The following is a 25,998-nucleotide window of genomic DNA, read 5'->3' on the forward strand; positions in this document are numbered from 1 at the left end:
TGCTCGACATCAAACTCGTCACTCACTGTCTATCGAGAAAAGAAAATTCTGTGCGTTGTGATTAAGGTACTCAAGAGCTATGGCTGCCTGAATGATTTTGATGTTGGCATAAATGGTAAAAATGTACCAATTCACACTTATTATTTGGCCGGGTAATGAAGCGAGGCAAAAGAGGGGAATTTTCTCAATTATTCAACCGGATGATTGACACACAAACAAAGTAATTTTCACTTGATATACCTTCTCACACCATATTTCGTGTTTGCTTTTTTTGTTCCTTCGGTATTCAAAATCCCAACATAAGAAATCCCCAAGAGAGAGAGTGAGAAAATGGGACTTTTTCACAAAATCACTGGCTTGACTCTTGAGATTGATGGGGAGAAAAATTAAGAGCCAAGGGGTAAATATTTGAAGCTGAAGGATTTCTCAAAAGACCCTTTTGGGGATTATTGAATTTGATGGTGTAGGAAGAAGAATATTATTTTTTTAGTCCAATATCATCATAGGGACTTTGCTATATAAAAGGTAGCCTTCTAATGATAATTTATTTACACAAACTTAATCCTTTGATTTTGTGGATTTTTTTTTGATTCAACAGTAACAAGCTTTCATTAATATTTCTTTGAATTTTGAGCTTGAATTACTGATTTCTTTAAAATTTTTTAATGTGTCCCTAAGGATGAGTGAAACTTTGCTGGTTTAAAGCGGAAAATAGTGCGTCGGGATACACAACACACTAAGTAGCTGTTAATAAGCTTGAGGTCCGGATCAAACTTTTCCAAAGTGTTTCTTGCAATACATAAAGAAATATCATGAATTTATGAGAGACAATTTCGGCTGACTAAGCTACCATTCAGACAAATTTCATCATAACCACAATGGGACGATGACAAAGATGAATTTATCATTGAATAGTTGATGAATAGTTCAATTCTTTTATTATGCAATATCGTCTTATAGAACGACTGATACTGAGTCAAAAAATATCACCGATACTAGAGCTAAAATTTCAAATATACGTACATCATTTTGATTTATATAGCATCTCATATTTAAACCTTAAACCATATTTATTTTTGTCTTAAAAAAATATTTACGAAACGACTTTAGATCGAATTTGTGATGCTATAAACGAAATCATTTATATCACATTATCCTTGTGAAGTATACTTTGTGCATACCATGAATAACTGTGAGGTCTTCTTAAGGACATATGGGACATGTACTATAAAAGCCTCGATTAAATAAATTGATCATGAGTCACCTCCAAAACTCTGTGTATTGCATTTCTCGATACGTTAACTTTATCGATATTTTTTTTGTCTTGAAATATATTGATGAAACAGGTTTTAGTTCAGATATAAGGTGCCATAAAGGAAGTTATTTATAACACCTTTATTTTTCTACCAAGAAAACTTGTTTCTTTTTCTTTTGAAACATCAAAACCGCTTTAGATCGAATTTGTGGTGCTACAAACGAAATCATTTATTACACCTCTTATTTGTACCAATATCTTTTTTGTTTTTGTCTTAAAAAAAAATAAAAAAGTCAGTTAGATATGTGCTATAAATGAAGTCATTTATAGCGCCTTATATTTGTACCAAAAACTACGTTTGCTTTTGTGTTTAAAAGTATTTACAAGAATGTTTTATTTCAGATTTGAAGTGCTATGTGCTATAAATAAAATTATGTTATTATGATGAGAATCATGCCAGTTCTGTGATTTCTAAAATATTTTAATAAGAAAAACTTTTCGAGTATGAACTTGTCTGTGCTATAAAGCTAAAATGAAGGTTAGCGTTTCCCATATAATTTTTCATATTTATTAGAGGTTGCAATCACAGTACTTTCTCTTAGGGTGGAAAGAAGTCTTTTAGCACTTCAAGAACTTGTGTTACTTTGTTCATTTTTTTTGTTGTTTTGAAAACTTTCCTTTTTTAAATATTGACTTATGTATATCAACTTCATTGACTACCGATTATAAGCAACTTTTTTCAACATTTGTGAAAACTCAAAAAAATGCATTTTTCATTACTAAGGTAAAGTGCCCTAAAGTCGACCGGTTCCTTAACTCGACCGGTGATCAATTTTTCAATGTTTTATGGCCAGTTTCCATAAATTTGTTACTGATTTTTATGAAATAATTAACCTAATTAATGTTAGATCATCCACTAAATATTGTAGCAAATATATATAAATTTTATAAATAATCCTACCGGTCGAATTGAGGAACCGGTCGACTTAAGGGCACTTTACCTTATGCCTTAATGACACCTTAAGGCCTGGCAGTTTCAGTACCATTTGGAATATAAAATTTGAACAACAATTTGATATAGGGGAAGGCTTTGAAGTTTCGCACATAGTCTGGCTTGGAACATTTTATATTATTTCAATATATTCCTAAAATAAATCTGACCTATTTTTTCGGGAAATGTGTGACTGAAGACTGGCTATTAAATTATATTGCTATTAGGCCAGATTTTTTTAAGGAATACGGGAAAAACTATGAAGTGTTCGAAGTCAGAATGTATGTGAAACCTCAAAGTCTTCCTCTAGAAAATTATGTCATAACTTGCAATACAGTAGAACCCCGCTATAGGCCATCGCTCTATATAGTCCACAATTTATCGACCGTTGATTTCAAAACACTGATTTTAAGTTCAGTTATGTTTTTTAGTACGCGACATGCAATGTTGTCATAATTATTTTAATATTTTTGGCAAACTTTATTGAGTAGTTGTGATATTTGTGATCCATAATGAAGAGAGCGAGGACAAGTACCACAATCGCAAAGACAGTGGAGGTCGTTGAGCAATTTCAATACTAAAAGTCGTTGATAATTTTAAAAAATTACATGGACTATAGTGCGACCCAAGTGTCAAATCTGGAACCAAATATGGCCTATAGCGAGGCTCTACTGTATCTTGAAGAGACTGCGAACATAGTGTCTCCACTGAGAGAAATATTAAAAAGTTAAAATAAGATTCCGGAAATGTTAATTTTACCCTGCAGTATTGATCCAAAATCGGTGTAACTATTACCCTTTATAAGGTGTATTGGGGGTTAAAGTTAACCTTTTTCATGATATTTTATCCTTAAAAAGGTGTAAAATTAACATTAAAAAATGTTGATATATTTTTACACATAAAAAGTGTTAAAGTTGAGGAAAAAAAGTTAATCGCACCCTCTTTTTTATTCTCAGTGTCTGCCGAAGAGATAATTAAAAAAATCTTTACAGGGCCTAAAGACTTGGCAAAGAGGCATAAAGAATTTAAGCGAACTGGCAACTGAAACTATATAAAACTTTAAGCCAAGATCCCTATCGTAGCCATAAAATTATCATACGAGTATCAAACGCTTCTTTAAATTTATTTTCTTTTTTTCCTGAAAATAGTATCTCGGTATCTTTAATAAATATGTAGTCTTTAGAAACTTGTATTAACAGTGAAAAGACTTTTAAAAAAATTATTGAAAAATATTTACCATTATATTTAGGTGATGTATGTTTTATTTATTTAAGACTCCCATTTGCCGTAGACACTTGAAAGTTTTAATAATCTCAATTGATATTATTCATTGTTATTTAATAAGTTATAGCCTTTGTATACCTTCAGTCCCTTCAGTAAAATCTTTATTTAAAATTTCTTACCAATAAACACCTTTCAGTGTCTGAGCGCCTTCTGAATAATTGCAGGGAAGGGGGCTTGATAGAGGCACAAATTATCGTAGGAAAATTTACCCATTCCACCTTACGTGAGACCATGGCAATTTTGTAATTGAATTTCACCCCAGGAAATTGTCTATCAAATACCTCTTTCCGCAAAAGAATTTTTCTTTCTCACCACCTTTAGTTCATGTTTTCTTGTTTTTTTACCTTCCCATTTTTGTTGAGGCAGGAAGAAATGACGATTCAAATTAGATAGGGAACGAAGTGAGAAGCCAAAAAAATAAAGCATAATGAGACAGAAACATTTCCTCTAAATATGAAACATATTTCATTTTATTTTCTCATTATTTCATTTTTTTCACCATTTATTCTCCTCTTGCATTTGCTGGCTTGGAAATTGAAGTTGGTATAGCTGGAAAAGCCAGAACAGGGTGTTTCAGTATCTTTTCCGTCTTTTTTTTTGTTTTTAAATTTTATAATTTTGTTCCCATTTGTGAATTCTTTTTTTTTCGAGTAATTTCTCTTTCACTTGATTTTACGATTTTGGGTTTTCTTTTTCTTTAGTTGATTAGGTTAGCTTAAAAATTAGATGTTTTACATTACTTAAAGGTAGAGTTTCTTTGTTGTTGTTGGTTTTTTTTTAAGTTAATAAAATAGTATATAGTTAGTATATCATTTTTTTCTTTTTAAAGATTTATTAAGCCAATATTTTCACAATATTCTCTATATTCTAAATTGAATACTTTCTGTATTTTCCTCATTTCCTCATTCATTATTACAAAAGTAATAAATAGATTTATATTTTATTTATTTAGTACAATATTTTGATGTTTTCATCTAATAATTTCCCGTAGATTTTTCTATGGTCACAATAAGAATTTTTTTTAGAAAGAATTTTCAAGATTGTTTTTTAATGTGTCGCGAATTGGTCCAAATTTCGAAATAAAAAGTATTAGAATGGGGAAATTTTAAAAAAGTTTTTTTTTTGTCGAAGAAAAATCTACAGGACATTTTTAAGAGTTAAACACCGAGTATATTTCTTATGGCCACAAATCACTTAAGCTTACGTTAATTTCTTGTATCTTAGTAATATTGTGTTCACTTAACTTATTTTGTACAGCGGTAATATTCACTCTATCTTCAATAAAGACCAATGCTAACTTTCGAAGAGTTAGGCAGATGCGATTCTTTAATTATACTGACAAACCCCTCAACTCTGAGATAAAGAAAATTTAAAGATTTAAGTGGAGTATTTAGTGTCAACAATAAAGATTTCTCTTTGCCAAAGGCTAATGAAGCTTCTATTTTAATCTTTTTTTTTTAAGTTTCTGTAACTTAAAGATATTTTAATATATTCATTTCAGCTTTCTTTTTAGATGATACAAAATCAGCCTTCAAAGTCTAATTTAAAGATTAAAGGCTTAAAAAAATTATCACAGAATTAAGGGGGTGTTTTTTTAAATTTTATTTTGCAAGGAGATAAGTATTTAAACTCCTGATTTATATATAATACTTAATTGCTTTATACTTTTGCAAATATGTTTTCAAAAGATCATATGTAAGGGAGAGAGGCAACTACACTGAGAAAAAAAGAGGGTGCGATTAACTGTTTTTCATCGCAACCTTAACACTTTTTAGGTGTAAAAATATATCAACATTTTTTAATGTTAGTTTTACACCTTTTTAATGGCAAAAGTAACATGAAAAAGGGTAACTTTAACCCCTAATACACCTAGAAAGGGTAATATTTACACCGATTTCGAATCAATAATGCAAGGTAAAATTAACATTTCCGGAATGTTATTTTAACTTTTGCGAATTTCTCTCAGTGTAGCAGTAGATCTCACTTACCCAAGTTGAAATGTTAAATAAATATTTATAAAATAAATGTCATTTATTTTGTAAATATATTTCACGTTATATATTTAAATTAGCTAAAATCACTCTCCATAAGATGCTATCACACAATTATTTTAAATATTTATAATTTAACAGGGAATACTCTAACCTTTTCTGACTTTGATAAATCAGCATGTGCAAAAATAGGCCACGCCCCCCTCTGTTTAATGTCAAAAAACACAATTTCCCATTTTTATTCGTGTTATTTCTACTCTTCAAATTAAGGAATAGATAAGAGAAAATTCTTTGAGAAATATTACTTGAGTTGCATGATTTTTTAAAGTTTAAAATTTCGTGGGGCGTGGTCTATTTTTTAAATTATGACAACTTGAGTGATTTTAAGCAAGGGCATTGCTTTAATTTCATATTAAATGTTTGGAATTCAAAAATATTGCTATACATTATGTTGCAGTTCCTGGAAGAGACGAAGCCTAAACATTTTGTGGATAAAATTCACTTGTGAGTTTAAATGCTATCCCCGTGTAAAACAAAACTTAAAAAAAATGACAGTTTATTTGTGCCAAACAATTTTGCAAATCACCCTGTTGTAAGAGCAATTTATTGATTTATTCCATATCCTTTTGTCTTGTTCTTTTTTTGGCAAAAAGCATAATAATATAATATTTTCACTCTCTTATCATACATGTCAGAGTAGAGGGTAGTTCTATTTTTTCTCTTTTCTACTCATAAATTTGTCGTATTTCTTCAAATGATGAACATTTTGAGAGAATTGTTGTGTTAGTTCCTCCTTTGAAGTCTATTTCTTATTGGTAAAACAATTTGAAAATAAAAACAGAAGCTATTTCATTAGATAAAATATTCATGCAATTTTTTGTTGTTGTTCAAAGATACGAAACCATATTTTGATCAGAGCCGTTTATATATTCATCAAATTCCTTGTACTTCATGCAATTATTTTCTCTTTTGTCTATAAATATTCTTGTCATTTAGTGCACCATTATCTTTTATTTACAGCTCGATATGTTTCCTCCAAAACTTTTCCTCTTTCCATAAATCATTATGCATTTATTACTTTAATTTATCATTATGATCATTTGGATTACAAATGTAGGTTTAATGATTAATCTTAGAAGGGTATTAATTATTAATGTTTTTTGCTATCTTTTTTTTTTGATTTTCTTTCGAGAAACTTAAGCATTATTAGTTCAACAATTAGATTTTCTATGGGGGAGTTAATTATTGCTTTATTGAATATGTTTTTTTTATAGTTTTAGAAAATGGTTCAGTTTTTGTTAAAGTGAAAAATTATTTGTAGCTCTGACCTTTAACATTTCACTAATAATTTCAATAATCAATCACTTTTTGAAGTGATAAAATAATGGGAGTCTATTCAATATACGTTTTAGATTTATTGCTTTTCCGTTTATGTCACTTCCTATTTTTCTCGAGGGTTTTTTCGGAAAACCTTCTGGGAATTCTTGGCATTTCTCTGTGATGGTTTATAGGAATCAAATTAGCATGAGAATTTAGGAACTCGAGTGGTGCAGATGAAATTAAAAATTTTCTGTGCAATATCTCTACCATTGTTTTGTTGGAATACGATAATTTATATGGAATATCATTATTATTTATGCTTTTTTTCTTTTTGGCTTTCAGTTCTTCTGAAATCAGTACGTGAAGGGAAAATGAAAATTGAAAAAGCTTCTAAAGTTGGTGTCTACAGCTCAAGTAAGTGCTAAAAATGTATTTTTTTAGTTCTTGGATTCAGTAATTTGAATGATTATCTAATTTGGTAATCTTTTTAATCCTTTGCAATCTAACAAATGAAGAACATCGATAAAAAAACAGTAAAATGTAAGGTTATGCCGTACCTAACCTTAAATCAACTATTAATTGTGTAATTGCAATTTGTTAGACAGAAAAGAGATTCAACGTAGTTATCTGCCATTTTTTTAAACACATTTTTAAGACAGAAAGTACCTCCGAATTGAAAGTATGAAGCGCGAACTATTAAAAAAAAAATCTGAAATACAGTAGACTCTCTCTCAATCGGGAATATGGGGCGAAATGTCATCCGGTTTAGCGATAGAATTGAGCGTCAAAGCCTTTGTAAATTCCAAAAAAGTGCTCAATTATAAAGAATTACGATAAAATAGGAAGAACTACAGCGAATTTGAGCGAATTAGCTTCATAATTAAACGTGAAAATTGTCAACAAAATTTGTCGCCCGATTGAAAAAAGAGCCGATTGAGTGAGAGTCTACTGTACACAAAAGGTTAAGTTGCAAATTAAGCTTATAGAAATAATCTTAAAAAAAAATAGAATTTAAATTTCAGAAACTTTAAAAAGATTTTTTTTATTTCGACGATAGCTTGTGATGTAGGCATTCTTTTTGATGATTTTTTTTTCAAAATAACATAACCTACAAGAAACATCTTTAGAAGAAAACTCATATTTTCAGTGATTAACATTCAGAATACTCTCATCGTTTGTGTAATCAAACACGCATTATGATAGAATGATAAATTATAGAAAAAAAAAAATTCACTTTAAAGTTAAAAATGCTGTTGTGGTCGTCGTGAAATCGAGTGGACTGTATTTTTTTTGTAAATGCTTTTTATTTGTCGTCGTCTTTACAGCCGGCGAGACACGGCTAATTCCCGAGTTGATCTAGTACAGCTAATCAGTAAATTGATTTAAAGTCGTCCTAATTACTAAATAAATCGTCTTTGTCTTTACCTAATAAGACTTCAATCTTGTTCAGGATATCACCTAATATCTATTAAATCTGTCTGTATCTATTTAATCAACCTATCACAAAGAAAAGAAATACCCTCTTAAATTCAATAGATAGCATAATTTTACTCCATTTTCACAACTTACTCGAGAAAATAACCAAAATTCTATAGTCGTCGTCGTCACGCGTGTCTCGCCATTAAAGTCACAAAATGAAAAGACAAAATGCCAGAAGGGCCTAAATTACAATGCCAGAAAATATTAATTCATAAAATTTCCGTCAGATGGCGTTCTGTCCATAATAAATGCCTTAAGTTTCTTTTAGGTTAAGTTCAACATAACCTCACATTCTAATTTAAGACATTCAGGCCCTGATAGAAGTATTGAGATATTTTACTAAAGTAGTGTAAGATGGGGTAATTTTGGAATTAAGAGTAATTTGGAAGGGGAATCGCCAACAATGACGGAAACCCCTTAATAAAATGAAATGAAAATGACTAATTTGGAACTTCAAGATTCCCTAGAAGTTTTAGATGGCAAAACGAAAAAAACAACTAAGAAGTATGTAAAGTCATGTACTCCATGTACTTCTTCGTGGCTTTCTTTTTGTCTTTAACCATCTGAAACAGTGAGAAAATCTCAAAATTCCAAAAATAGACATGGTTCCGAATTACCCTATCCTACCTTAACGCAAATCAGCGTAAATCTTAACGATATTATTCTGTCAATGATTTGTCAAATTTTGAGGTTATGTACCCAACATAACCCTACATTCTAAAATATATAAGCCAAATAATAGTAATAAGTCCAGTGACTCTGGTTAAGCTTAAATGACCAGGTATTCTTTCCAAATGATTCTTTTTTTTGCACGCAATAACAGCCCAAAAAATGTCCATACTAATACTGTACAAATTCTATTTACATTGGTTATCTCTATTCTTAATATTTCATACTGTCGTTTAAGTTCGTTGCTACAAATTTGTTTGGTTATGGTTCTGATCATTTTGTCTGACTTGCTCTTGGTATTTAAATTTCTCTATCTTTTTTGGTCTTTATTCTTATCGCTTTGACAATGTATTTATTGCTATTGGAATTTTCTTTTCACTCGGTTGCATCTTGAAGAAAGAAAAAAGATAACTTTATGAGCCTGAAATTTTCAAGCACGTCCAAGATGCTCTTTGCTCGTTCTTAGGTTCTTTTTTTTTGCACCCCAGACCTTTTTCACTTTAATGCAGTTGATTGATTAGCACAAAGTTTCTCACAAAAGTTAATTCATTTCTTATAGAAATTTTTGTTGTATCTGCAAGTTGGTGAAAAAGTTAAATAGTCTCTTCACTGCACTTTCAATAGTTTTCCCTTTTTGCTGAAGCTCTCTAAATCGCTGACAAGGTTGATAGCACACAATTTTAAACACACGAACACACAGTGTTTAGCATTTTAAATAATTCGCAGTAGATATACGTTTTTTTTTTAGAGTTTGTCCAGGAAAGTGGATATTAGGAGTGGTACAACACTTTCAGAAGTCTCCAGTTGACTAGTTTTTCCATTCTTGTGCTTACTCTTGGGCCACTTCCTTATCCTCCAGTATCTGTAGCAGGAATTCCCGGCATTCACAACACTTGGTTCCGATGATACAGTTATTCTGGTATCCCTCAGAATGGGCAGAAGTCGCTCAGATCGGCTACAATTGAATTGTTTTCCACCCTCAATAGTAGCATGTAGGGGAGTACAGGTTGTTGTTGTAGATGTCCTGAGGCTGCTATCATAGAGTTTAGCTCGATTTCTCAGTTCCATCTTTATTTGCCAATCACGCAAATAGAGGTCTGTGTGATGTGGTGAGGAGTGCACTCCCTTGCTCAGGTACATTATGATGTGCCATCTAAAGACAAGCTGCTGCAGGCGTATTTGTTGACCAAGGCGTCGGAGTGTGTGACATGCCCCCAGAAATGACATTTGATGGTATTGATTTAATCTCAGGGCCCTCAGAAAGAATTCTAACGCCTGTATTGGGGAATCTGCAAAGAAAGATGGATCAAATACACTTAAATACAGCTTACACCTATTGCTTTTCCAATATTTTCTATATAGTAAAAGGTGGGGTAACTGGATCGTTTTCCGAAGAGTGCTACTTAAACGCTTGTTTTTTGACTGATGAAATTCTTTTTTACATCTTCTAAATCCATAGAATTATTCACTGTTTCATTCAGAAATATAATATAAAAAAAATTATCAAAAATATTAAAGAAAATTTATAAAATAATGATAATACTGAAATGTCAGCATGCCCTAACTGGGTCGCCTTTTCGCTAATTCACTTTTAATTAAACCTTTGGATTTAAATACTTTTTTCACAAGAAAAAAAAAACAATAAATGTTTTCAATAAACCATTTATCATTAGCGAAAATATCACTGCTAGAAAATTTTTAGTGAAGAACCCAACTTGCACAAGATTGGAATGAGTCGATTACACTCACTTATTTAATGGATAAAAATATTATTCTTGCTTTTTCTCAAACTTGAATAGTTATATTATGTTACTGTGGTGACTATATTACGGAAATAAAAATAAAAATATTATTTTAAGTGGATTAGTCATAAACGATCCAGATAGCGAAGCGCCCGGATTAGCACACTTAACTGTATATATATAATACTTTCTTATAAACAAGTCATGAATACATGGCTCATCTAGTATTACAAGGTCGTATGTGGTAAAATGTAGTTCTTTGGACTCATTTCTAATTTGGAATCTTAAGATTTTTTCATTGATTCAGAAGGGTACAGAGGAGAGAAAGACCACGAAGATGTGTAAACCAAATCTAAGAGCAAAAATATGCTGACCCGTCAGCAGTTCTCTAACAAAAAATGCTAACCAAATATATGAAAGAAAATGGCACTGCCTTGCGAGTCTCGTTTTAAGGTTGGCTGAATTCAACTGAAAATACATGTTTTCAGATAAATTGAACGGATTGGCGCCATGAATTATTTTGGTCTTTCTGTCCTCTGGTCAAAATCATAATTTCTGAAGCCTTTACACCAACTTTTACGAGTGGATCTCGATGGTGCATGTTTTCTGTAAGCCTCCTTAATCAAATGACGTGCTTTATTTGATTTTTTTCTAAATTTTAAGTGCTGAAGGAGGACACTATGTAAATGCTGTGATTTTAGCCTAAAATTCAACATCTTCGTTGTTAGGATTTTTTTAAGTTGCGATATCAATATTGTGACTGTTAAGAGATAACTATAACCTAAATAAATAAATGCAATTTTAGGCATGTCTACCCACTAAAGCGTGTCCACGATAAAATTGTTCCAAAGAATAATGCTTTAAAAATAAAGTCTACATAATATTGGATGATTTCATATATTCTGTCAGTAGAAGAGGTCGAAAGTTTGGAGTGGTATATCTCAGCTCCTGATGAACATAATTGGATGGGTGAACTATTGTTGGAAAGCTTGGCTCATTAGCTTTTAGAATCTGGTATATGTAGTCTGCTATGAGTAAATCATAGTCATCCAGAACCATTTATGTCGAAGAAGACACTTTTTGCAGCGTCATTTTTGACCATCTACTGCTGAGACCAGGAGTGACCCACAATTCTCACACTTGGACTGTTCGTTAGAGGAACTCAAAGGGTGTAATTTGTAGAAGAAACTTTTTTTTTGGACATCTTACTTTTTTTTATTCATCGACTTTTGCAAGAATTTTAACATTTTACACGCATAGAAAAAATTACAGAAATCCTAAAAGAGTGGTTTCTGGAGGGGAAGGATAGACGTGGGGATGAAATTGATGTGATATTTGGATTCCTTGGATCAACTTATGGGGGAGTACTTAGAACATTCCAAGTCGATATCTTCATTAGTATGTCCAGAAAATGAGATAGAAGGATTTCTGTCATTTTTTTCTATGCGTGTAAAATGTTAAAATTCTTGCAAAAGTCGATGAATAAAAAAAAGTAAGATGTCCAAAAAAAAAGTTTCTTCTACAAATTATACCCTTTGAGTTCCTCTAACGAACAGTCCAAGTGCGAGAATTGTGGGTCACTCCTGGTCCCAGCAGTAGATGGTCAAAAATGACGCTGCAAAAAGTGTCTTCTTCGACATAAATGGTTCTGGATGACTATGATTTACTCATAGCAGACTACATATACCAGATTCTGAAAGCTAATGAACCAAGCTTTCCAACAATAGTTCACTCATCCAATTATGTTCATCAGGAGCTGAGATATACCACTCCAAACTTTTTACCTCTTCTACTGACAGAATATATGAACTCATCTAATATTAAGAGAAAAAGGAAAATATTTTTTGAAACTTTAATTCATTGTAGATTTATTAGATATATTAGCTTTTTTATTCAAGTATTTGATTGGCGAAATCTCGAATCTTCTTCTTGAATCCTCCCATCAAAGTCTGTACAAAAGATCATCACCACGGTTCTTAGTTGTTTCATTGCATTTTTTCTTGAAGTCCTCGATGTTCTCGACGCATTTAGCCTTCTTCTTCACATGGTATTTGATAATAGCCCAATATGTTTCAACTGGACGGAGATTTGGAGTGTTTGGCGGATTCATCTCCTTGGGTACATAACGAATGTCGTTCTCCTCGTACCATTCTTTGGTCTCTTTTGAGTATTGGCACGACGCCAAATCTGGCCAGAAGATCTGGTGTATGTCATGCCATCTGTACAGAGGCAACAGGCGTTTTTGGAGGCACTCCGTGATGTAAATTGACGGGTTCATGTTGCCCTGCATAAAGAACACCTTGCTCTGACGTCCAAACCATGTATTTTTTTGGAAACGTGTAATATTGTTGTCCTGGTAATTGTTTGAAGTCTCCTCTTACGTATATTTCATCATCCATCAAGATGCACCCACTAAGCCAGACATCATCTTATCGTGCAGCCTTCGAGCTCGTGTTCTAGCTGACTGACTTTGTGCATCCGTGCGATGCGGGGCTGCTTGGGCCTTAAAAGTCTACAGTCCATTTCTCTGTCTGATTTTGTGCACAAGACTGGGAGAACATTTAAGTTTTTTTTAGCCATATCTATCACAGATGTCGAAGGATTGTTTTTGTAGCGCATGATCACCTTTTTCTCCAAATCTCGATCTGCAATACCCCGATTATTTCGACATCCAGGTTTCTGGGCAGTGGTTTTACTGTCGAGGAATCGAGGAATCACCCTCCGGATGATCTGGCGTGAGGTATTTGTCAGTTTTCCAAGGTCCGCGTAATTGATTCCGGGGTTTTTTTTAGATACGTGTACATGATCAGTTCCCTTCTCTTTTCAATTATTATTTCGTATCTTAGTGAAAAATGAACAGAATTTGATGAGAGTTTCACCGAAAGAAAGGTAAAAACACGTTTTACAGTAGACTCTCTCTCAAATGGGCATTTGGGGCGAAATGTCATCCGGTTTATCGATAGATTTGGGCGTCAAAGCCTTTCTAAATTCCACAAAAAGCACTCAATTATAAAGAATCACGATAAAATAGGAAGAACTACAGCGAATTTGAGCAAATTATCTTCATAATTAAATGTGAAAATTTTCAACAAAATTCTTCGCCCGATTGAAAGAAGAGCCGATTAAGTGAGAGTCTACTGTACAATGTTTATATACAACGAAAATGCGGAGCTAGTGACATCTGTCATAAAAATATCAAATCATTTGGAACAATTTTATCGTGGACACGCTTTATATTTATCGCTAGCCCAATCCAGTTGTGAATAACGCAAATTTAATTGAGGATCTCGAGTATCTACTTGACAATTTATGAAACAGTTTAAATCCCTGATAAACAGATACGTCAGATACTCAGATGTTTTACCTTTTTTTTTTTTAAAGATATCTATTCTTGAAGAATTACATACAGTTGGTCTTGCCTTTATGCATATAAAGATAATCCTGAGCTCAATATAGTATATCAAAATAATCTCCTTTGTTTCAACAGCTTTCCATGAATTCAATTTAAACTGTGTTTACTTTCTCTACCTTTAATATCGCCAATCAATAAGAAGAGCTAAAGTCTTTAAAAATGTTGACCAATCATTCGCAGGAAAATATTGATAAATCTTTAAAATTTAAAGTAACTTACTATTGTTCAACAACCAATTGCCGTACAAGTAGAGGTGATTGAGATTCCTTGGCGATAATTTAATCACATTCTTCAAGAGTCTACCAGCTTCATGTCCACTCTTGAGTTTGTACAATTCCAAATATCCAGGCACAAATCTCGACTCGAGCTTTAGACACCTCTCCAGCATCCGAATGGCATCTACAGTACGATTGGTACGTCTGTAGAGCTTTCCTAAATTGTAATGAGCATTTACGTGATCTGAAGAATACCGGATGGCTTCTAGAAAGTGAAATTCTGCCACCTCGGGATTCGCAACGAGAGTACCCAAGTTATTGTGGGCACTTGAGTACATTGGCCAGAGGCTGAAAAGCACAAATGGTTTAGATAGCTTCTCAAAGGAAAGCTTTTTTTTTACCAAGTGAATGAAAAACCAACCTCAGTGCTCTTTCATAGTGAACCATCGCCAAGTCTGGCTTCGATGAGTCTCTTAGGAAATTCCCAAAGTTGTAGTGCATTTTGGCATTGTGAGGTAAAACGCTGAGACCAGATCTGTTAAATGACAAAGAATAGAGTAAACTTGATGAAAAAAATTCTAGGTGAGAATATAGACAAAAGTTATTTAAATCTTTTGTTTTTGGCTTAAAATTAGAATGCTTCTTTTTAGCATTTCTTTCGATATTTCTGATGTAATCAACTATCAACGTTAAATGTTATTCCTTCTGGTTTTCCTCATTCGTTCTTTTTTATATCCAATAAATAAATTCTTCCCTTTTACAATTTGAAACCACATTTTCAGTATTTTTTTATTGTTTTGCACTTTCATTTATTTCAATAAATGATTATATTACTGAAAATTATTCATAACATGATAATAGAGAATATTTTCATCGGAATTATGTGTATTTGAGGAATTTTTTCTGTTATTTTTTTTTATTATTTAGTTTACTGTTCTTAATTTTTAATTTACAAAAAAAATCAAAATAAAATAAAATCAATGGAGTGCAGTAATTTTAGGGGAGAGAAAGAATTCAATTATTTTAAATAATGAAAATAGCTTTATAGGGCGGGAATTTATTTCAATTTAATTTACAATACAATTCTACTAATTAAATACCTTTAATTTCTTTTGTTTGATTTAAAATAATTGTAATTTTTTGCTGCTCACTTGAGCTCTATTGAGAGAGCAATGTATGTATCTAGGGGAATGTAGGCATGGTTCGGACAGAGTGAACCTTCAAACGATGCGAATTTTCTCTTTGTTTGCAAAGAGCTGACCTACCATTTCTCATCTCGTTTCATGAACTTAATAATGATCTATCTTATGGCTAAAGACGTCTACACATTGGTAGCAATTTTCGTCAAAAATTGCGTTTTTGACAGAAATTTGACGTTTCCCCCTACAACGCTGCAGGGAATTTCCTTCAAAAAAGCAATTTTTGACAAAAATTTCTCCCAATGTGTAGAGGCCATAAGAAATGACGAACTATCTCTTTGCAAACAAAGAGAAAATTTGCGTTGTTTGAAGGTTCACTCTGCGAACCATGCCAACATTCCCCTAGTCCCTTTTTTTTGCCTCGCAATATTTCAACCTGGTTGTGCTTTATACGACTGTTCTCAGAGTTAGAAGCCAAACGTTTATACTTAGCGGCGTAGGACTTTCGGGAGAACTCCCAAAAGTTGACCCAAGGACCATTAATATACGCCTAATTTTTTCTCATCTTTCCCTTCCCCGCAAAACCATGTTTTCCTGAGATTGTTCAAAAACGCGTAGGGTAAGGTGAGGTAATTTAGAATTATGTTTAATTTGGAACTTTGAGGTATCCTAACAGTTTTAGATGGCAAAATGGAAAAACACCGAAGAAGTACGCTGGAATGTAAAATCTTGTATTTCTTCGTGGTTTCCTTTTTCTGTTTGACCGTCTGAAACAAAAAAAAATTCTGAAAATTCCAAAATAGACATGGTTCCGAATTACCCTATCTTTCCCTAGTGCGATTATTTTTATTTTGGTATTTTATTTATATGGCAGAATCACATTTACAGTAAAATGCTCACCGTATTTCGTAATTTTACGAATTTTCATTGCAATTCTTACGCAAATTTTCCATTACCGTATTACCTTATCTCATACTCGGTGGCACTAGGTGAAAATAATATAAGAAAAATGAAGAAATAAAAGGAAAATGCGATAAACGGTGAGAAAAAACTGTACGATTAATTTCTCTTACAGTTTTTTTTGCTCACCGTTTTTCGAATTTTTGTTTTATTTCTTCAATTTTCAACTATAGTGCCACCGAGTATGAGATAAGGTAATACGGTAATGGAAAATTTGCATAAGAACTGCAATGAAAATATGTAAATTAACAAAATACGGTGAACATTTTACTGGCAATGTGATTCTGCCCTAAAAGTAAGTCTGGACACCTCTCGTAGACTCCTCCTACTCTTAGTAATGGGAACCGAAATCTTGTGGCAGTATTGCTTACACTTCTACGAATAACAACTAGGGGAAACTGGGGCACCACCAAACACGGGGTACCACCAAACAGTAATTTTTACTTCTAAACTACTTGGATTATCTCGACCATTCCTTCAGTGGACAAGCATCCCTATAGTGTCTATAAATTCCTATCGGTCTTATCCTCTGATATCCAATATCAGATTAAAAAATCGCAGTGTTTGGCGGTACGCCGTGTTTGGTGGTGCCCCAGTTTCCCCTAGTACAATTTTCAGCATGTTCTGTCATTCGGCTGCAGGAGAAACGCAAGATAGAACTTAAAGGAAGGAATAAAATTCTTCACAGTTGCAAGTTGACACTAAATCAGTATAATATTTCTTTCACATTGAACGCATTTATTGGCCGTTCTTAATTGTTCAGCCCCTTATTTGAAGTCATTTTTTGAATAGTTTATCTGTTTTGATACGGAATTGATCATATTAGCTCTATGCCATTTTGAAACCGATTTAGAGAAATAACAGCTATTCGAATAGGGCCAGAACATCTAAATAAGGTTGTGTTGACGTATGATTGGTAAAATTCGTTTTTCTTTAACGTTAATTGTTGAAGATGTGACGATATGCTGCGTGTTAGGTCCACGACTGTATATTCCTAACCTAATCAGAACCTTCTTTGCCAATTTCTCAGTCTACACGAATTTATATTAGCCTAGGTAGAGATGGCATATTTCATGAAATTTTACCGTAGTTTCCATCTACAATAGGCGGAAAAACGGGAAATTTCATGAAATTTGCCATCTATAAGCCTAGGACATCACAATGGCCAGTAACAATGTAAAACTTTTGACCGGGAAGTTGTCTTTAATCCGATGTTATGTAGGTTTCATCGTCCATTATTTTTACAACACGTAAGAGTTCGAATTCGTTTTTTAGGAATAACGGTTTTTCAAGGTCAAAGGTTAAAAAGACACTAGAGTGCGCATTTATCAAGAAAATGGGGTCATGTTTTGGGTCGTTGGAAAGGTCTTGGAATTTCCAACAAAAGTAAACCGGTTGCGATCGGTTTTAAATCGGTAATGAACCGGTTCATAACCGATAAAGAAATTTATCTGAAAATCAATTCTATTACTTTTAAAACTATTTTGGGGGATCTTTTGAGAGATTTATGAATCGCTTCAAATCGGTTGAGAACCGGTAAACGATAAATAATGTGAAAGTACTTTTGCGGTATAGCATCTAAGTCACGAGTTCGAGCATTTCGCAAAGCCTGGGACGCTTTGCCACCCCTTTTTTATTATGTTGAAAAAAGATATGCTGTTTTTTTAGTCTGCGGAACCCACGTAACCCTTTAATTCGTGAACATGAGGTTTTTCTTAAGAGGTGGACTTTATTAATTTAAACAAATGATGCTAAACTACACTTTTCTGATATAGGGTCAGAAAACAAGTTCAAGCGTTTCGCAAAGTTCGGATGCTTTGCCACCTCTTTCAAATGTTAAATGCAAAGCTCACGTATGTATTTTCTAAAGATTCTTTAAAGCATTTAACGCAAGCAAGCAATGTGGGAACTCAATTGGTGAAAAATCTCTCTTTTATTTAGAACGTAAACAAAGAATATAATACACTATGCTTAAACGTACCTATTAAATAGATTAATGAAATAGTTTTAATCGCTACATAAATTTTTTGTTTGTTTTAGCTACATTTCTTTTTTATAAAAACTGAAAAGGACTTTTTGGATTTTGTATATTTATTTGCATGATAATGGCAAATCTTCAGAGCAAGAAGAACACAATTGTGATTTGTTTTTCCAAAATCTAGAGAAAGCACATTATTGAAATGCGCTTTAGCAGCAAAATTCTATCTACAAAATTTTGAGTGAATTTTTATTCTGTTGATTTTTGCTATTTTGCATTTACATGAATTTAAGAGAGTGCAGAAAGAATTAAATTACGAAAGTCTTGGAAAATTTTCTTTTGATAAATAGAATTATGCAACTTCTACTGTTGCAATTTTAAGATATTATGACTGAGTATTTCAAGAGTTAAACTATTCTAAAATAATATGAAATAAATTTATTAATTTGTCTTTCTCAAATTTATATTGATATAAATTTTCTGTGTGTTAGTTATATAAATATGTGTGTTAGTTTAGTTTTAAAAACTATTTTTTTTCTTATATTAAATATTCCTCGTGGTTTTTCAGACAGAGTGTGGAAAGAAAAAGTTTTCTATATAAACCAAGAGTTTCGTATTATTTCAAAATACCCGAGCTTTTTTTTGAGAAATGTTAAGAGGCGATTTATTGGTATAAAATATAGACATGAGAAAGTTTTCTTGCTAACTACTTTAGCATTCTAATAATAGATTTAACTATTGAAAATTGAAAATTTGCATTGGCAATTGTTATAAATTTTGCAAGTTTTGTTTATTGTTTAGTCACACATGTTGATTTAATAAAACTTCAGGATGTACTCACCTCAAGAGACTCTCTCTTGATAACCAATCTTGATTTCTCATGATGGTCTTTGCACTTCCGGACAGTGTAAGTATGATGCACATCCCTATGATGATTTTCCGACAGCGTGGCAATATTTGCCAAAGAAGTTGGACACCATAGACAACCAATAGGGTGCTACCGAGGCTACAAAATTAAACATGAAAATTTAACATGAGTTTAGGATAGGAAACTTTGCACTCAGAACAAATGAAGCATATTTCACCGAATGGGTAAATTATTATAAACTTTTGAGCAAGGAAGATGTATTAGTAATTGCGTAACAATCTAATGATGAAGTTTAGCATGTTTCGTGGTGAATAATTTCCATTATTAATTTTGGAGGAAGTTTTGGGCAGATTTCCAAAGAGAAAATTACATTAATACACCCAACAATCACTTTCTAAGAAACTTTCAAATGTGTAATTATGTGCTTTGCGTTAAACTTTCACCTGTCTGACTGGAAGTTCAGTGTTTAGGAATTTTGTTAGTTATTGAATATACAATTACCTGGGTATGTAGAGGATTCTCTCAGCAACGACAAATCCCACAGTAATGACGAGATTGCTGGCAGGAAGGAACGGCAGAGTGAGAAGTAGAAAACCTAGTACAAGGGGTGTCTGTCGTTGGGATTCAAGATCCATAATTCCACGACAAGCGAGAAAAATTAGTGCCAGAAAAGCAATGAGGGTTAACATATTTCTCAGATCACTCAGGGATAGCATTAGGGGAATTGATCCCATTTGCCAATCATGACTCAGTGTTACTGGACACAGAAGAATCCACCAGTTGAACGCTGCTAGGTACAGAAATGTTAGCAGACGCACCCGGAAGCTACTGTGGAAGGCAGCTGGATTGTCCTGAAGGGAGAATTTGGGAAGTGTTCCCTGAAGTAGAGCGATCCTCAGAAGTAGGAGGATCATTACGGTAATTCCGATTCGCAGGAGTCTCTTAGCAAATTGCTGACTCTCTTCAGTCCATCGGACATCTGTGATAGATCTCTTGAGCGACGGCCAGTTTTTGTAGGTGTCATATGCCAAATTGACCAGAAATATCGTCATTCCTGTCTCCTTGGCCAACATACTCAATCCCCCAAGGATGATGCTCAAATTCTGGTATTTTTCACATTTTCTGAGGAAATAAAGTTAAATGTGTAGAGTGAACAAGGTGGAGTATAGCAACAAATTTTCAATTAATTTGTGGTGAACACTGTGTGTGAATTATTTCACCTGGGATGACAAATACACCCTGACATACACCAGGGAACTACAATAATGGACGTAATTAAATTGGCATGAGGATAGGGTTCTTGTTCTTCCTTTTTCAACAACAAAGTTCGATAAATTCCTGCCACGAAAAGAGGGAATGTTTTTCTCTTTGTTCTTTTGAAATCGCTCATAGGAATTTACAGGGACAAAATTCCTTTTTTTCTGAGATTATTATAGACAAAAGTTAATAAATCAGTAAAATAAAAAGTATGTAAAAAAAATTATTGGATATAGTATACCTTCGGATACAGGCAGGAAGATATGATTTTGGAAGGGAAGGGGAAATTAAGGACCTAAACAGACTCAGGCTGATCCTCGAGAATATTTAGCCTGTAAAATCTGGCAGTAAAGGATTAAGTAAAGAAAATTTATGCAAAGGGCTTCAAATCGATGATCCTAAGCCCTCAATGTATGACAGTTTGGGATAAATCTTTATTGTCAAATTTTACAAGATAAATAATCTCGAGGGTCAGCCTGAGACTATTTAGGCCTTAAGATCATCCTAGCGATGTCTGAGTCGAGTTAAGTCACCTATGGCTTAAGCCGAAAGACGACTTAACGTCATTATGAACAAAATAATTATTAGACTACATTACCATTGGTTTACCACTAAGCCGTCTCTCGGCTTTAGCCGTAAGTTTGTCTAGGGCACTACGGCTTAAGCCTAAAGTCAGTTTAGTGAGAATCTAATCTTATATTATTATTATTAGTCTTATCATTATTTTGAGTATAATCACATTTAGCCGTAGGTGTGTCCAGTGCATAATACCAGCGTCAGACCTGAGGTTTAGCCCAGTTCCCGAAAGTCTCAAATTTCAAAATAACAACTAATTTTATTTATTTTTCAGAATTAACTGGATCATTTGCCCATAAAGTCCAATCCTAAGTCATATTTTCCCAACAAATCTTGACTGATAAGGAATTAGAAAAGTTAAGCCATGTAGCTAAGCCTTAGGTCCGAAACCCATATAAGGGCCTGAATATATTAAGGCTGATGCTCGAGTATAGTTAGCCTGTAATGATTTATCCCAAATTGTCATAAATACACTGAGGGCTTAGGATCCTTAATTTGCCTTATCCAATCGTTTAGAGTATTTAGGCCGTACCCTAGACAAACTTATGGCTTAAGCCGAGAGGCAGCTTAGCGGGAAAGTATTGGGAATGTACAGTAGACTCTCTCTCAAATGGGCATTTGGGCCGAAATGTCATCCGGTTTATCGATAGAATTGAGCGTCAAAGCTTTTGTAAATTCCACAAAAAGCGCTCAATTATAAAGAATCACGATAAAATAAGAAGAACTACAGTGAATTTGAGCAAATTAGTTTCATAATTAAATGTGAAAATTGTCAACAAAATTTTTCGCCCGATTGAAAAAGAGCCGATTGAGCGAGAGTCTACTGTATACTCTAATCATTATTTTAATTACAATTACTTTAAACTATCTTTCGGCTGAAAACCGTAGGGTGTTTGTTCATCCCATAAGAGCCTGGCTTTAAATTTTTAGGCTCTTACTAGTTCCTCAAGAACTTGAATAATACAAACAATATAAAAATTAGGGTTTTCGAATGGGAACAATGCAAATGAGGTGCAGGTATAATGGTTCCAGCGGTTCCAGCACAACTTTTAGATCAGAAAAATTTTATGAAATCGAAAATCATATTCCTTTTTGCTATTCTAACTTAATCGAACTAAATTGAATTTATTGTGATGTTTAAAAGAAGAAGAAGAAAAAGAGCGTGAAAGAAAAAATTGAAATAGAAGTTAATGTGGAATATTACTATTCTCGTTTTTGCCCGTCTGTTTTAAATAATCTTATGTCAAACCGATAAAAATAGGTGCAGTGGGTAGTGTAATATAATCAAGTGGGCGGAGGTTCAGAAGGGGTGTGGCTTCATTATTTTTTTTCTTTTTACTTATACTTGTTATTGTAAGACAAGGTTTTAAGATTTTAGTCTTTTCAGGGACAATTCACACAAGGGTCATGTTATGACCTATTTTTGCACTTGTCCTCTTTCGTTCAATAATCTTACCTAACGTTATGAATTAGATGAATTGGGTGGAATAATTCACAGAAATGGGCGGACCTTCAAATATATTTTACTTTTCCTTTTAGGAAGGGGCTAGACTCGATTATTTAGAGGCGGGAGGCGGGACACTTTTATCCTTAAACATAATTAAATTTGTAGGTGTCTTCTTGTTAACCCTTTGGTAACTATCCAGCCTAGAGCTCAAAAGTCTTCTAATATCAATTTTTAATTTTTTTAATACATTTTTTTTACTATTTTTTATTAATGTATGAATTTTTTTATAGTACGAAGCTTTCGCTTTGAAGAATTAACAAACTAATGAAAAATTTGCATTGAAATTCATAAACAACCTCAAAAATTGTGGTTGCATGTTCGAGTTATAGTTTTTTATTGTCTAATAAAAAATTGCACATTAAAAATAAAAAAAAAATGTTTGACCATAGTTCACGAAAGGGGCGTGACTTAAAGGTTTTTTTTGGATAGTGTTTATTGAATAAGGAGAACCAGTAAGATAATGCCTGTACATAACGCCACCTTTAAAAAGGGTTTTTTTTTATCCTGTTGTCGTGTTTGAGAATTACAATAGGGGGGATTGGACAAATTGGAGCACCTTTGAATTGGGGCACTTTTAAAATAAGTTTTTTTTCCCAATATTTTAAAATAAAACTGGACCTTACCATGATAAAATTTTGTTCTAAAGCCAATTATGAAGCTGAATTACATAATGATAAGGTTCCATTTAATTACAAAATAGAGGAAAATCTCTATTTTAAAGCTGTTTCCGCTGTTACTATTCAAAGCTGTACTACTCCCCCTAAGCCATTTTTTTTTAATTTTTCAGTTTTAAAATTCTGCAATATAAAACAATTTTACTCAATGTATTTAGAGTTACTGGCTCGTTAAATAAAAAAAAAGTTTCTTTTATCTGAACTCGGAACCATTTAACTTCAGACCATTTGGAACATTTTAACGTTCCTGCAAAACGAATGGTTAGAACTAGAGGGAAAGTGTTAGAAATAACATCTTTGAATATTTATTTAGTTGTGTTTGGATATCGAGGTTTAGTGTTATACTCACCCATGGTACGTTAGAAGTGAAAGGAGAAAAAAGACACAAGCCAACACATCAGCTCGTCCGACAATTCCTGTGACAGCTTCTGTGTGAATTGGATGGAGAGCAAATAAAATTCCCGCCATTGTGGCAAAATTCCTCTCGAGATGGGCGACAACAAAGCACACTCGACTGAAAAGGATACAGACGAAGGCGTGCAGGAGGATATTGGTCATGTGGAACCACAGTGGCTCGAGTCCAAACATCAAATAGTTGATACTGTAAATGGGGAAATTTTCATACATGGTTTTTATGCTATATGTACAAGGATAATATTCATGGGTAGTTTGGGATGGTGAAGGGGGGTAGGGGTGGTAGGGAAGAAACACAAGAAGTGTATTTTGGGGTTATTAATCAAACAATGATGAATAACAATTGTCATATACGATACAGTTGGAAAGCATTTTAATGATTTTCCACAAGAAGATTATTTAACATCATGTTTTTCTTCTTTTGTTTATGAAAGGCGATACATTTTCCACAACAAGGAAGAAAAAAAAAACGTAATGAAGAGAATGAGTTGGAAAGTATTCCTTGCACATAGCACAAACTTTAAGACTGATGAGGAAGAAAATTCCAAGAATACTTTGAAGCTTTTCCTTTTATAAAATTCTTACTCTACAAAATTCTATTCTAATTTGTAAATTTAAGCTCGTTATGAGGAAAATATCAAAACGTAAGACTCTTTAGAGTATAATAGAACAAATTGTAGGGGGTCTTTATGAACTTCTAATTTGAAACTTGAGAAGAGTAATGAGATTTCAAACAATAGAAAAACATGATTGCTCTTATTAAAACACCTATAAAGAGTAAAGATTTTGATAATATTTTGCTTGCATGACACTCTCAATTGCCAAATGAAAATGCAATGTGTTTAACAAGAGGTATTTAATGGATGTTTCGTGAATTATAGGCGTGTTTTTCGTATACGTAAAAAGATAACAAGATGGGTTTAAAACACCCCTTAGTGCCACACCATTTAATGTCACCTTGAATAAATTGGTATTTTTTGTCAACTTTATAAAGGTTATTTGAGAATTTTAATATAAGATAGGGAAAGATGGGGCTACAATGAGCTACGAATATGTTGATGATTTTTTTTGTATATTTCTAAAGAAAGTTGGTTTTAGTCATAATTTAACTTAGACCTGCAATTTTGTTGTATATCTAAAATACAATACTTGAAGTTGGTCAACAACGTTAAGACGGCGGTGGCCGCTAAAAACGACGATATAGTTTTGTCCCTCTTGTGCTGTTCCTTATAAGCATAGCTGATGAATAAATATCTATTACGTTAAAGCCCAGTTTCCTTATTCCCCTTAGGGGAGATTGGGGCAAAAAGTCACAAATCGAAAAATTCAAAATTCAATATCTTCCAAGGTAAAAAAGATAGCAGCTCAAATTTTTTTCTACAGATAGCCTCCATAAACCTTCTTCGATGTTATATGTTTTTTAGAATTCGAACAAAGAATTTAGAAAAAAAAATATCGATTTTTTTTGTCCTATTTTAAAAAAAAAAATTTTCCTTTCAGAAGATAACAATTATTACCTAATTATTTTCCAAAATTGATGCACTGGTGAATATTTTCTAAATAATTTGGATTCTTTGAAAACGAATACGCTATCTATTTTAGTATTTCACAAATGTTCTTTTCTCCAGAAATACTTTTATTAAAAATGGCCACTTGGGGTAAAAAGTAAAGAAAGGTATAGAGCAAAAAGTAACAAAAACCGAAGCAATTTCTGATGTCTCACGGCGAAAAGAAACGTCATTATCATGTCTCGCCGCTTGTTGTTTGCATTGGTCAAACGATTTGCAGTCTTTTGTGTGTTTTTTCTAAAATAGCTTGAAACGCGCTTTTCTCGTTTTCTCACTTTTCTCGCAGAGAAAACGGTGTTTTACAAAGGTGTAGATGAATAAATTTTCTATGAAAATATGTCCTCTCTCTCTCGGTATTTTTTCAAATTTACGGAAGCCTGTAATGAAGAGAATCAAAATATGATAATACCCCATGTCTGGTACTATTTGCCCCAGCATTTTTGAGAATAGTCACAAAATTACCTTTATAAATCGGCTCGTTAAACGTATTTCCTTATAAAATAGAGGAATATTACTTTCACAAAGTTGTAGAGTGGTAAATTTCCTATAAAACTGCACTAATTAGAAATTTTTGAAGCGCTCGAGTAGCTTGTAAAAAAATAAAATATCCGTTTTGTGACTTTTTGCCCCAGTCTCCCCTACTGATTCTGATAAAATATTTTCTATTTATTCTGAAGTGGCACGAGAACGGAACCGGTT

General features: G+C 32.9%; 1 protein-coding gene across 1 annotated transcript in view; it reads right to left on the minus strand.

The window, feature by feature from the left end:
* Positions 1–4,250: 4,250 nt before the first annotated feature.
* The window catches only part of LOC129802998 (protein O-mannosyl-transferase TMTC1-like), a 40,969-nt gene continuing 19,221 nt past the window's right edge, over positions 4,251–25,998 (minus strand). The window contains exons 3-8 of the mRNA XM_055849281.1: positions 23,667–23,918; positions 19,805–20,425; positions 19,277–19,441; positions 14,780–14,893; positions 14,363–14,706; positions 4,251–10,278 (exon numbers count right to left, since the gene is read on the minus strand). Of these exons, the coding sequence (XP_055705256.1) occupies positions 9,734–10,278; positions 14,363–14,706; positions 14,780–14,893; positions 19,277–19,441; positions 19,805–20,425; positions 23,667–23,918 (2,041 nt within the window). The 3' untranslated portion in view covers positions 4,251–9,733. The remainder of the gene's footprint in view (positions 10,279–14,362; positions 14,707–14,779; positions 14,894–19,276; positions 19,442–19,804; positions 20,426–23,666; positions 23,919–25,998) is intronic.

The sequence above is a fragment of the Phlebotomus papatasi genome, chromosome 2 (genome assembly GCF_024763615.1).
Source record: "Phlebotomus papatasi isolate M1 chromosome 2, Ppap_2.1, whole genome shotgun sequence".
Classification (NCBI taxonomy): domain Eukaryota; kingdom Metazoa; phylum Arthropoda; class Insecta; order Diptera; family Psychodidae; genus Phlebotomus; species Phlebotomus papatasi.